Below are 12500 nucleotides of genomic sequence, written 5' to 3'. Positions count from 1 at the left end.
TATCGGATGTTCAGATGTTATCCAGATCATTTCTTTGAGGAGATACATGTTTTTAGCCATGCACACATTATGAATGAGAGTGTGTTCAGCAATTTCCCTCTGTGTGAGTCCTGTTTGTTCTCTGAGACCTTGGAGATTCAAATAGCGATTCATCAACAGTCATCTTTCTTTCAGAGGGCTGGTTGATTAACACACACACACTGAGTAGTTTAGTCCTCAGTAGGTGTCAGAAGAAGAAAGAGTAAATCTCAAACGGTGAGTTTTGTGTTTATGATGTAAATTTAACCTCAGGGATTTCAGGTTGTGTTGTGTTGTAGCGTTGGCTTTTCATCTGGCGACACCAGGAGATGAGTCAGTGTCTGTGGCGGAGGACATCTCTGGAGATGACTCTAGCTGCCACATCACAATGTAGTCCCCTGGAACCTGAACTTTCCACACACACACACACACACACACACACACACCCTTCTACTTTTCATGCGCAGTCTGTCAGAGTACTTGCTGGTTTGTCACCTTTTGTGATGGAGAGCAAATTGAGGCTTTTGCTTCACTGTGTCTCCGACTGTGTTTGCGAGTTCAGCTTCACAGTAAAGCAACACATTGTAAAAATACGTATTTTTTTTTAGCTCTCGTTATTAATGTTCAATGTATTGGGTGTACCCATATAGCCTCGAGGCAATACCAATCGAAAAGGAATGAATGTTCCTGCATGGAACAACAAAGTTGCATATATTGCAAACCGTATCGGCAATGTGATAGATGTCATTCTTCATATTATAAGCCATCAAAATTAGTTTGAAGCCATTATTTTAAGTTAAAGAACTACATAGTGTTTCTTTAATAGCAGTCACCACTACATGTGATATTGATACATGCTTCATAAGTCAATACCCCTTGAGATTTCGAATACCTTTTTTATACAAATGCTGACACCAAGGAGACAATTTTTGACACACGCCAGCCATCGTTGTGGTTTTTAAACAACTACTGAGTGATTAGTCCAGCTGACTTCTTTTCAGTTAATATTGTACTCTGTGTTAGCGTGACCTCTTAGCATTTGGCTAAATGGCTCTCGAAGCCATTGGAACACTAGAGTACGAGCTACACCAGGCGCATATCTGAAGCGTTCAGTTCACGACGCGTAAAAAACATTTTAAAAGACTGTTCTATTTTTTTCGAACGTACACGCCGCTATCACATCTGGTGTAGTTATTTCCATTGATTATAGTGGCAGCTAATTGTTACAGGAGACGCTACGCGAACGGAACGCTTCATTACACGCCTGGTGTAGCTGATATCTTAGAGTGCAGTGTTTTGTTTGGCACATGTAGTAATGCAGTGGCTTAGGCTTGTGTTGGCTCAGCCTCAGTGGTGAAGTGTTTGGAGTTGCCATTGTCAAGACATTGACAGCACCTCATAACAGATAGCCCAGAAGACAGGTAGCTGCACTTTCTGCATAATGTTTGTGTGTGTTTGTGTGTGTGTGTGTGTGTGTGTGTGTGTGTGTGTGTGTGTGTGCTGCTAGAACGCGTATGTGCGGCGATCAAAGTGTTCAATCAGTGACACTCAAACGGCCAGAGAGCGCACACGAGGTGGATGGCAGGCCTGAACAGGAAGTGGGCGCAGACGATAGCAGACTACTCTACTGAGAGGAAGAGAGAGCAAATGAGATGGTGGGAGATAGAGAGAGATCATTCAAAAGCCCACATAATACATTTATGTGTGATTGTGTAAATTATGTGAAGTAAGAAATGTGTCAGCAGTGGCGTTTATCTTTTTGAACTTCTTAGATTGGGAATTTCTAGGGCCCTTATAACACAACCTTTTCACAACACTTTAACATGGTGAAATTCTGTTATGATTTAGATTTATTACATTACATTACATTACATTACATTTGGCTGACGCTTTTTAACCAAAGCGACTAACAACATGGTAAACAGTAAGTTTTAGAACAATTCTCACAATTTTAGGACAGTTTAAAAAAACATTAGAGTACAGTAAGAATAAGTGCGTCGGTGAGTGCTGTTTTTAACAGTTACTTGTCAGTTTAAAACGGCTGGTGAGTGCTAGGATCAGTAAGACTTGTTGTAAGTGTTGCTATGAGAGTACTGTAGATGTTCTCTAAAGAGCTGGGTCTTCAGGATTTTTTTGAAAGTGGAAAAGGATGTCCCTGCCCTTGTAGGAACTGGCAGTGTGTTCCACCAACAAGGAACAACAGATGAGAAAAGTTTGGATTGGCTTGAGCGTACCGGTGGTAGAGCTAGACGTCGTTCGTCAGAGGAGCGCAGCGGTCTGGAGGTAGTGTAAGTCTGTATGAGGGCATTCAAGTAGGTGGGAGCAGAGCCGGAGACTACTTTGTAGGCAAGCGTTAGAGACTTGAATTTGATGCGGGCCGCCATAGGTAGCCAGTGTAGCTGGATGAGCAGCGGGGTAACATGTGCCCTTTTGGGTTGGTTGTAGACCAGGCGCGCCGCCGCGTTCTGGATCATCTGAAGTGGTTTCACTGCGCAGGCTGGGAGACCTGTCAGGAGGGCATTCAAATATCACAATTTATTCATTGTGATATTGTGATTTGTTAATAACATTTATTATTTTTGATTAGATCTATTAAAAATCATGACCACTATGCAAAAGTTTTTGTAATATTTGTGTCACAGCAATTAATTTCACCTTTATGTGCTTTATTTGTTTAGTTGCACATTTAAAGGTGCAGTCAGAGATTGCGCAGGAAGTCAGTTTGTTTGTATTTATGTTTATATTTAAATTTATCAGCAGACGTTTTTTTGCCAAACGAAACACTCCAGAGAGGTAGCTCATCCCTGCCTTCAGTATTCCCAAAGAAACTCCACGCAGGGTTTCGGTTTTGTTTGGGGGACAGGCTGCCCCCACTTTGTTTGTTTCCAGTTTTCGGAGCCTGGGCTGCCTACAGAAACTGGGTTTTTCTACAGTGTAATCACGGAATGGGCAGCTAGCGGTCGTGACAAAAATGTATGGGCTTGAAATCGCGTAACATCCCTGACTAAGCCCTTAAAATGATTATGACAAAAAATCAAAACATGCTATTTTATACAATAGGACTTCCTCAACAAAGTATGGCAATTATAAACCACATGTAATGTACCCCAATGATAGATCCCACTGCATAGGAAAATTTTAAAAAAATCGTCATATTGGATGTGTTGATCATGGAAGGAAGACCTGACGACAGGATGGGATTCGATTTGGAGAAGTAGCACCATAAAGCTGATGTGAGAGAGGAGAGGAGAGAGAGGGGCATAGAGACAGGGGATGGAGAGAGGGAGAGAGAGATGAAGCCAGAGAGGAAGAGAGAGATGAGGAGAAGAGGAGAGATGCACCAGTTTCACAGGCTGCCAGCTGCAGACTCATGATATGTGGTCTGTATTCGATGCCATGTAGTTTGCCTGTGTGTGTGTGTGTTTGTGCGTGTGTGTGGTGTGTGTGTTTGTGTTTGTGTGTGTGTGTGTGTGTGTGTGTGTGTGTACAGATGGAGTGTGTTTTATTGTGTATTTGCGTGTCTGTCTGTCTGTCTGTATGCCTGCCTGTCGGTCTGTCAGGATGTGTGTGTGTGTGTGTGTGTGTGCATGTGTGTGTCTGTGTGTGCGTGTGCAGATGGAGTTTTTCTGTTTGTGCATGTTTATTTTTGTGACGAGTGGTGTTTGCAGGTGTTTTAGCGTATGTGGTTATCTGTTTGTTTCACTGCAAAAATTCTGCAAAAAAGGTTTACGCAAATCAGCAAGGTCTGAAGAACACTTAAAATACATGATATATTATACTCTGTGAGAAAGACCAACTACATATAGTAGTAGTATAGTAGCTTAACCCTCATATTTCAGTATTCATATTTAGATGGTTAGCGTGTTTCTGAACTGCCTTTTTAAACTCTTCTCATCTAATAATAATGAAGCCACAAATGCGTATACAAAGTACATACACATATTCATAACTGTATGTTTTTAGGGATCTGTAGCCATTATTTTGGGGTCTCTCAATGTGTAGGTTTGGTCTTACTGTACATCAGAGGGATGAAATATCTACTTACTCTATTAACCTGCACTGTGCCAGAGCTGGAGACAGAAAGGACACATTTGGCAACAAGTGTAGCAAAACACAAAACCAAGAGTCAGACGTGGGACTAATTTGACTGTGGCACATAATGTCCTCTCTCAATGCACTTGGTTCCTGCAGACGGTAAGGGTCATAGTTGTGCTTTTTGTGATGGTGTTTTATTATTATATTTTTTTTATATCAAACTGTTAGTGTGTTAAGTGGGTAAATTAATTTAGACTGTGGTCATGCAAGATGCGGCATTGTTGCAATGATATACAAGCCTTTCAAATTAAAAGACAAAACAGCTTATGTTAGTCCCAATGTTTGTTTAATTTTGTCCCAATAAATTACTGTACACAGATTCTTTGTGCAGTCTAATGTATATCATCTTCATCTCTCGTTGTGATAAAGCTAGACTATGGAGCTGACATGTATGTCTTTCAGGATGTACAGCAATACCCAACAGAAATGTTTTATTTTAGCAAGTAGGAAATCTAAACCTTTGTAATATAGACTCAATAAATTAAAATTGGAGTGACTCTCTTATGTTGAAGAGGTTAGAAACAGGCCTTATTTATCATGCTTTCTGTCAGAATTTGATTTCACCTATGCGCACCAGAGGTTCATCTATAATATTTTTAGGAAATACATTTCAGGAGGCAAAACGGTCAATCTGAATCCATTGTCTTTCTATAGACGCTGATGAGTTCATCTCATGGGGTTTAAGTCTTAAAGGTTAATTTAAACACTGATTAATCAACATTTAACATTTAAAATTCAAAAAAAAAAAATATTTCTCATTTATGATGCACATTATAATATTCTCAGTTGAACAACTTTGATGAAACTCAAGAAAGTTTTTTGTTTGTTTGTTTGAATTCATTAAATTTCAGCTTCAAATTTCCGCAGGCATTTTAGTTTTTCTGAGTATCCACACGCCAACTAAATGAATAGCCAGAGGTCATGGTTTGCGTCCGTTATTCTCAATCACTCCATTAGATCATAAAGTGATTTCATTATGTATCGCTGTGCATACTATTGTTGTTCTGCGGGAAAGGTGAAATTTAAATTCAGTTTCGATGGAAGACAGTTAATTCACTCCATAATATGTCTATAAACATGATCCAGAACCTAAACTCGATTATACATACTATATATAAAAGTGACACAATCGTTGGAGGGACACTGGTTGCTTTTTATGACCAAAAAGCTATTATAATACCTGGGTGCTCTTTTGTGTTTGTGGTTTTTTTCTTCCTGTGATGGAAGCTTGAGGTTTTTTACCCCGTTAGTGCTACTCTGCAAATTGCTGACGAAGGGAAAGACGACTTTGTGCACAAAGCACAATGGAAAGATGCTGAATTCTGAGAAGACTGCAGCGACCACATATCCAGTGACATGGGCAGTAAAATAAACAAAAAGGTTAGAAGGGGGGATTTCAACATATGAGATTAAACCACCCTAGTAAATGCTGAAGGAGACATAGGAACATTCAGTGTTTGATGTAATGGCGAGTGTGTGTATGTGTGTTTGTGCGTGTGTGTGCAAGCTTGCATTTCTCTTAACATTTTATTGTGCACATTCCTTATCTTATCAAATTGATTCTCTCTCCTCTCTTTCTATCAAACAATCAGTAAATAATCGAACTATCTATCTATCTATCTATCTATCTATCTATCTATCTATCTATCTCTATCTCTCTATCTATCTATCTATATCTATCTATCTATCTATCTATCTCTCTATCTATCTATCTATCTATCTATCTATCTCTATCTCTCTTTCTATCTATCTATCTAACTATCTATCTATCTATCTATCTATCTATCTATTCTGTTGTTAAGAATATGAATGGTGGTGTAGAAGATGAAGGGATAGAGATAATCTAGAGAGAGAGAGAGAGGTTGCATAACAGAAGCACTCGTTTCCATTTTGGATCCTCATCTCTCTGTCTTTCACCCTTTAACTCTCCACGTTATCACAGAGAGCAACTAATGCCACTTTCAACATTTAACATCGTCTCAATTTTATCATTTAGCTCAAACCAAAATTCTTTATCTCTGAAAGACATCGGCCCTTGCGCTAGTGATACTGTCAGCTGCATCCGTTGAGTTCTGTTTTTCACGTCAACTTTACGGTGCTTTTACGTGATAATGAACTGATTTACTGTGTTGATAGCAAGTATCAGGGCTAGAATCAGAAAGAGGCCTTGCTTACTTTATTGTATACGATATGATTCTCTCATCTGATAACATCTTACCCTTCAGCAGAAACAGACACCCTTTCATTCTATGTTAGAAAAGTCTCACGCTCACCGTATACATATGCTAAACAAAACTCAACTAAACAGCAGCGCACCAATATCATCCCATAGTATAAGGCTAGTTAAATTACTATAATGTTAACAGTGACACTAGGTGTGTGTGTGTGTGTGTGTGTGTGTGTGTGTGTGTGTGTGTGTGTGTGTGTGTGTGTGTGTGTGTGTGTGTGTGTGTACGCACACGCACATCATAGGTTGCATCATAGTGCATCATTAGTCCGGTCTAAATTGGACCATCAGTATCTCCCTCTAGTTTCACTCGCTTATTTTTTAATTTCTATTCTCTTGGTGTGTGTGGTTTTGGATGGAGGAGCTGATTAGGTGGAGGAGGTAGATAAAGCAAGAAAGCCCAGGGAAGAAAAGTGCTGATTATTTTCCAGTATCAGCATGTGGTTTTCTCAGCCACTGATAGACAAAGAGTTGAGGTGAAAGACAGAGAGAGAGCTGAGGAGACAGGGAGATGAGTGGTCAGATAGACTGGTAGAGAAAGAGAGAGAGAGAGCGAGGGAGAGAAAGAGCGAGGGAGAAAGAAAGAGAGAGAGAGAGAGCGAGAGAGCGAGGGAGAGAAAGAAAGAAAGAGAGAGAGAAAGAGAGAGAGCGAGGGAGAAAGAAAGAGAGAGAGAGAGAGAGCGAGAGAGAGAGGGAGAGAAAGAGAGAGAGAAAGAGAACAAGGGAGAGAGAGAAAGAAAGAGAGAGAGAAAGAGAGAGAGAGAGCAAGAGGGGCAGATAGAGCCGAATGGAGATACAGACAGATAAACAGACCGGGGAGAGACAGTGTGTAGCTACCGATGAATATGCATTCATGTGCACTTTTGCTTTCTATGTTGCTGTTTGCAGTTACTTTAACTCTAACTCTAACTAGGCCACTGACCATATTTTTCATTTGCTAGTCTCCTTTTCTCTTTCCCTCTTCCTATCCATCCCTCTCTCTCTCTCTCTCTCTCTCTCTCTCTCTGTGTGTGTGTGTGTGTGTGTGTGTGTTTCCATAGGTGTAAGAGGAGATAGAGATGCATGTCTGAGATTATACAGAGGGGGGTTGATAGAGAGAGAGAGAGAGAGAGAGAGAGAGAGAGAGGGAGGGATAGGAAGAGGGAAAGAGAAAAGGAGACTAGCAAATGAAAAATATGGTCAGTGGCCTCTACCTCTGTCAGTTCTGATTAACAACCTCAAACAACAGGAAACCAACCTAAGCCACAGACACACTCTCTCATCTACACACAAACACTTCCACATTCTCACAAACTAATACTTTCACACACTATCATACGTTCTCACACAGCCCTCATCTCACCCTCTCACACACACTCTGCTGTTGTTATAAATCCACTTACTGCACACACAACCATCAATCACTTATAATATGTAGTGTATATGAGTGCTATAGGCTGTATTCTAAGTGACCGCTCAGGACAAAAACTGTAGTGGTATTCTAATCAGTCTCTGATAACTCTCTTTACCAAATCTATTGTTTACGCTGCTAAAGAACTGATCACCAACGTTCAATAGACAGGCCAAGAAGTCATACAGAAACCTTAATGCATGGCAAAGACACAGCACTCCAAGGTCACAACATACTGATGGTTGTCTTATGGTTCTCTGTCATTTATATGAGCTGAAGAACGAAGACACAGAAAGTGTACTGCATACAAAGATGAAGCATTAAGATAAAACAAGGATAGAAGTCAGTTGCTATGAGTTTCCTCCTTCATTTTCTGGTTGCACACCAGTGGACAGTGTATAGAGGACACTGCATACATGGCAAACAAACCGAGCCAATCAAAAAATCAGATCTGAGCAAAAAGATCCGATTTGAGCATTAAGACTTGCGGTGTAAACGTAGCCATTGACAAGTTATACTGCAGGTGCAGCTATTTTGCAAAGTACTGAGGAACTGACATTCTGGTCAGGCAGACCTTCATCGCAGTTACCAGTGGACACAGCTAAGCCCAAAGCATGGGAGCTACCCAGACTACTCACACTGCCTTGTGTTCGTCACCAGGGCTATGTCCCAACCAGCCTCGAGTACACGCGCGCTCAGCGCCACTCCCCGCTTCATGGATGCAGCACTATTAGTGTCCCAGTCTCCTGCACCTCTTTTCAGGGTTTTTAGCCACAAATCTTCCGCCCCATGCCCCAAATCAGGGCACACTCGCGACTGACACACTAACTTCTGCACACACTGACACACATACATCCCATGCCGCAGAGCTGCTCACACACGCCTGCAGGGGATTAGAAGTAATGTGTGTGTCATTTAAGATTTGCCAGTTAGCATTACTTTTACCTCAGCATGAAATGTCATGCAACATGCAACCATAGGAACAGTTTTCATTCAGCCACCCAGTCAAATTAATGTATATTCATTTAAATCAATAGATTAAAAAATGCTTGATGTGCCCTGGATGTTTCTGTCAGATTAATGTATATTAATCAATAGATTAAAACCAGTTAGTGGCATAGAGGAGCTTGTTCTGTCCTGGAGGATGAGTGAGGTAGCAATCACAAGAAAGGGCACCAATATGGAGTCTTCTATAGGATATAATAATGTAAACATAATAACATCAAGTAATTTACATTCACATTAGTGTTTATGGAGAGAGGGAGAGAGAGGGGGAGAGAGGGAGAGAGAGGGAGTAGGGTGGAGTAGGGTGGAGGTGGGGCGAGGGTGATAGGGGTTCCTGGCAGCCGCAGATAAAAGAGCTTGTTACTGGCAGCCGCATCCTTTGTGAGTGAGACAGAGAAGCAAGGAGAGAGAGAGAGAGAGATCACTTGAAAGAGGGATAGTCAGAGTGAAAGAGAAGTCAGTAAACCACTTAAAAAAGCTCTGAGGTTGACACCTGTTTGTCCACCTCCTCTCTTCCCCTCGCAAATATTCCCCCACCGCACACCTCTCACACTCCCCTCACTTGGCCACTCTGTGGGGTGTTAGTCGGTTCCCTCTGACTCGAGTGCCCTTTTATGTCTGTTGTTTTTCAGAGAGAGAAGGGAAAGGGGAGAGCAAATGTTTCAGTCTGGGCTTCTCAAAGCACTTTCAACTCTCACTGCAGACTTGTCAAAGTGTGAAAATCATAGTTTTCACACAACCAGGTCGTTTCCACCTCTCTTTGATCTGTGTCAGACAAGATTGACCTCATGCTTGCGTAGCTTACGGACAAAACTGGTGGAGGTTGGGGGGGGGGGGGGGGGGGGGGGGGGATTTATGATGAAAGCGAACAACAACATTGGCCATTCATTAGGGCGCTGAGCTGGGAAAGCTGTCATACTCGAGCATGTCATCACTGTTACCTGCACTGGCTGTAACTATCTATCTATCTATCTATCTATCTATCTATAAGGGGTGGAACGGTATTTGTATTCATATTAAATTGTCATGGTACAAACTTTGCGTTGATTGTGTTGACCTGGTCAGGTCCAGGTGATGAAGCCACAACCATAGCGCTGTATCATCTTTTGTGTGGCGCTCTCACTTTCCACACCACATAGCCACAACTGGCCTTCAAGAAGTTTGTGCACACACACACACACACACACACAAACATTGTTTTGCTGTTTTGCTCAAGTCAAAGTAAAAACACCCAAGACCCCTACCCCACCCCCCTTGAACTTTCTCTTCAGAATCTGTGCTGCTTTGGGACCGGTGTCCCAGGCTGCCGTGCCGACTAAGATGGGGAGAGCTCGTGAAGACACCTGCTCTGGCCTTTTTTGTTTGCTGTGGTCATCGGTGCATCTGATCACAGACTGGCTGTGAATAGAAAGGGGTTCCTGGGAAGCACCCTGTCTACAAGCCAACACAACAGGCCAGCACATTCCCCACATATATAAACATGGCCAACACATTCCCCACATATATAAACATGGCCAACACAACAGGCCAGCACATTCCCCACATATATAAACATGGCATAAGCAAATAATAAATGGTAAAGTAAAATGTTATCAAAGGGATATTCCACCATTTGGGGAATTATGCTCATTTTCCACCTCCCCTCGAGTTACAGTTTTTCTCAGTCGCTTTGGTGCTTTTCTCACATCACTATTAACATTTGCACAGCAGTTAGTGCCTTTCTCAAAACAATTAGTGCAAACTGCAAAACCTAGTGGATAACCTGCAAAAGCATGTCACTTGCTCAAAATGGATAGTCTATTCCTCAAAAGCAAGTATTTATGTCAATGAAACTGCCAGTGTCATCAAAATGAGAAGTCTTGACACCATCGTTTATGAACAAGATAGTCATGTCATGTCATTACGACAGTTTATGCTCTCAGTGTTTTCCCATGCAAAAAAAGGTCAGAACTCGGTGACACTACCTGAAAATGCTCAAGACAGCACTATAGACTTGTACAGCCATTTGAAAACTACAGTAAAGTTACAAATTGCTGTAGTTAGGGGAGTAAGTGAGTGCAAGACACTGAATATGTACGTTTCACAGTTTTACTGTATATGCTCTTTGCAATTCTACAGCATTGTGACAGAATTTGATAACTAGTTCACCAATTTTGTATGTAATGACTCAAGCAATGAAATCAAGACTATTAGTTTTATTGGGAACGACTGTTCAGCATCCATAAGTATAGTTAATTTTGACTGACATGACAAAGCAACTGATAATGTTATAAAACAGCAGAGAATTGTGTGAAAGCAACTGATACATGTCCAAACACATTTGCAATTTTTTCAGAGGAAAGAGAAATTGCTATACTATGATGTGCACAAATGACTAAATGTTGTGGAGGTTGAACTAATAGTTATGAGAATTTTCATTCTGATCTGAGAAAAGCACCAAAGCGACTGAGAAAAACTGTAAACAATTGAGTTTTACCTTTCTCCAGTTAATCCAGCCATTCTGTGAGTCTGGCGATACCACTTTTAGCTCCAGCCTAGCATAGATCATTGAATCGGACTAGACAATTAGCATTTTGCCATAGCGTCACGGTTAAAAGTGACTAAGATTTCTGGTAATTTCCCAAACTTGTATCTTCTCAAGTTAGAATTTAAGCTCATATCTCTCCCAAAACCTTTCACTCATGCTTCAAAACTAAATTCCTTTCCCATATAAAGAGTCATTGCCACGAAAATTGCAAAGATCCTTCTCAATTGCTTTGGCTCATTTCTTGAAACAGACCTGACGTTCTCAAAAACTCTTGGTGCTTTTGCCAAAATAACCTGGATGGTTCAGCACAACACCACGGTTCACCCGCAAAAGTTTATATCTCTCCAAAAGATCTTGTTATTTGTCTTATAATTGTGTATAAAACGGAAAAAGAAAACAAAAAATAGGATTTTACCTAAGATTTTACGCTAAGAGTAGAGAAATGAGAAACTGCCTTTTTGATGTGCACAAGTGACACAATGATGAGAAGATTGAACAGGTAGTTTTGAGAATTTCAATTCAGATCTGAGAAATGTACCAAAGTGACTGAGAAAAATTGTAAAAAGAAAATATAGTGCAATATAAACACATAAACAAAAAACAAGGAAAATTATGACTTTTTTTGAAAAATATATATATGGTATTCATGGTATTATGTTCTTGACTAATTTTGACAATTGAACAGACTGTTGTGCATGTGATGACTTATACAATGAAATGATGCTGACATGTTTTGGAGAGAACAACCATTAGACTGAGAATCGACAATCAGTTTAGATCAACAAGATCTATTCACTTGGAAATTGTGCTAAATGTAGGCTACCTGTACTTAATCCTTTGCAAAAATGTAGTGAGACATTGAGACATGTACTAAGACATTTGCAATTTGATAAATGAATGAGAAATCCAATTCTGTTGTGAACAATTGCCAAGTGGTTTGGAGGTTTGTCCATGTTATTTTGAGAATTTAATTTCTGTTTCAAGAAATGAGCCAAACCAATAGAGAAAAACTGTAACAACATGGCTAAGCGTCTTGACTATCTTTGTAATAACAGTGACACATGAACTTTTTTATTCTGATGGCAGTGATATTATGGGCATAAATATTTACTTTTGAATCATAAATTAGGCATTTTAAGCAAGTTATGTGCTTTTGCAGCTAATTCACTGTGTGGTGCAGTTTGCACAAATTGTTTCAAGAAATGCACTTATTGTTTCATTTGGTCTTCAGAGGAAGC

General features: G+C 40.5%; 1 protein-coding gene across 6 annotated transcripts in view; it reads left to right on the top strand.

Annotated features, from left to right (window-relative positions):
- The window catches only part of rorc (RAR-related orphan receptor C), a 40892-nt gene that overhangs the window by 20586 nt on the left and 7806 nt on the right, over positions 1–12500 (top strand). The window contains exon 1 of one of the 6 annotated variants that reach the window (XM_042106816.1): positions 3374–3398. The exons of 4 other annotated variants lie outside the window; for them this stretch is intronic. In XM_042106816.1, coding sequence (XP_041962750.1) covers positions 3389–3398 — 10 coding nt within the window. In that variant the 5' untranslated portion in view covers positions 3374–3388. Of the gene's footprint in view, positions 1–3373; positions 3399–4122; positions 4213–12500 lie in introns of those variants that run through there. One more of the 6 variants, XM_042106814.1, reaches the window with a different exon arrangement.

Source organism: Alosa sapidissima, chromosome 10, assembly GCF_018492685.1.
Source record: "Alosa sapidissima isolate fAloSap1 chromosome 10, fAloSap1.pri, whole genome shotgun sequence".
NCBI lineage: Eukaryota > Metazoa > Chordata > Actinopteri > Clupeiformes > Clupeidae > Alosa > Alosa sapidissima.
This window is presented reverse-complemented; position numbering and strand designations above follow the sequence as displayed.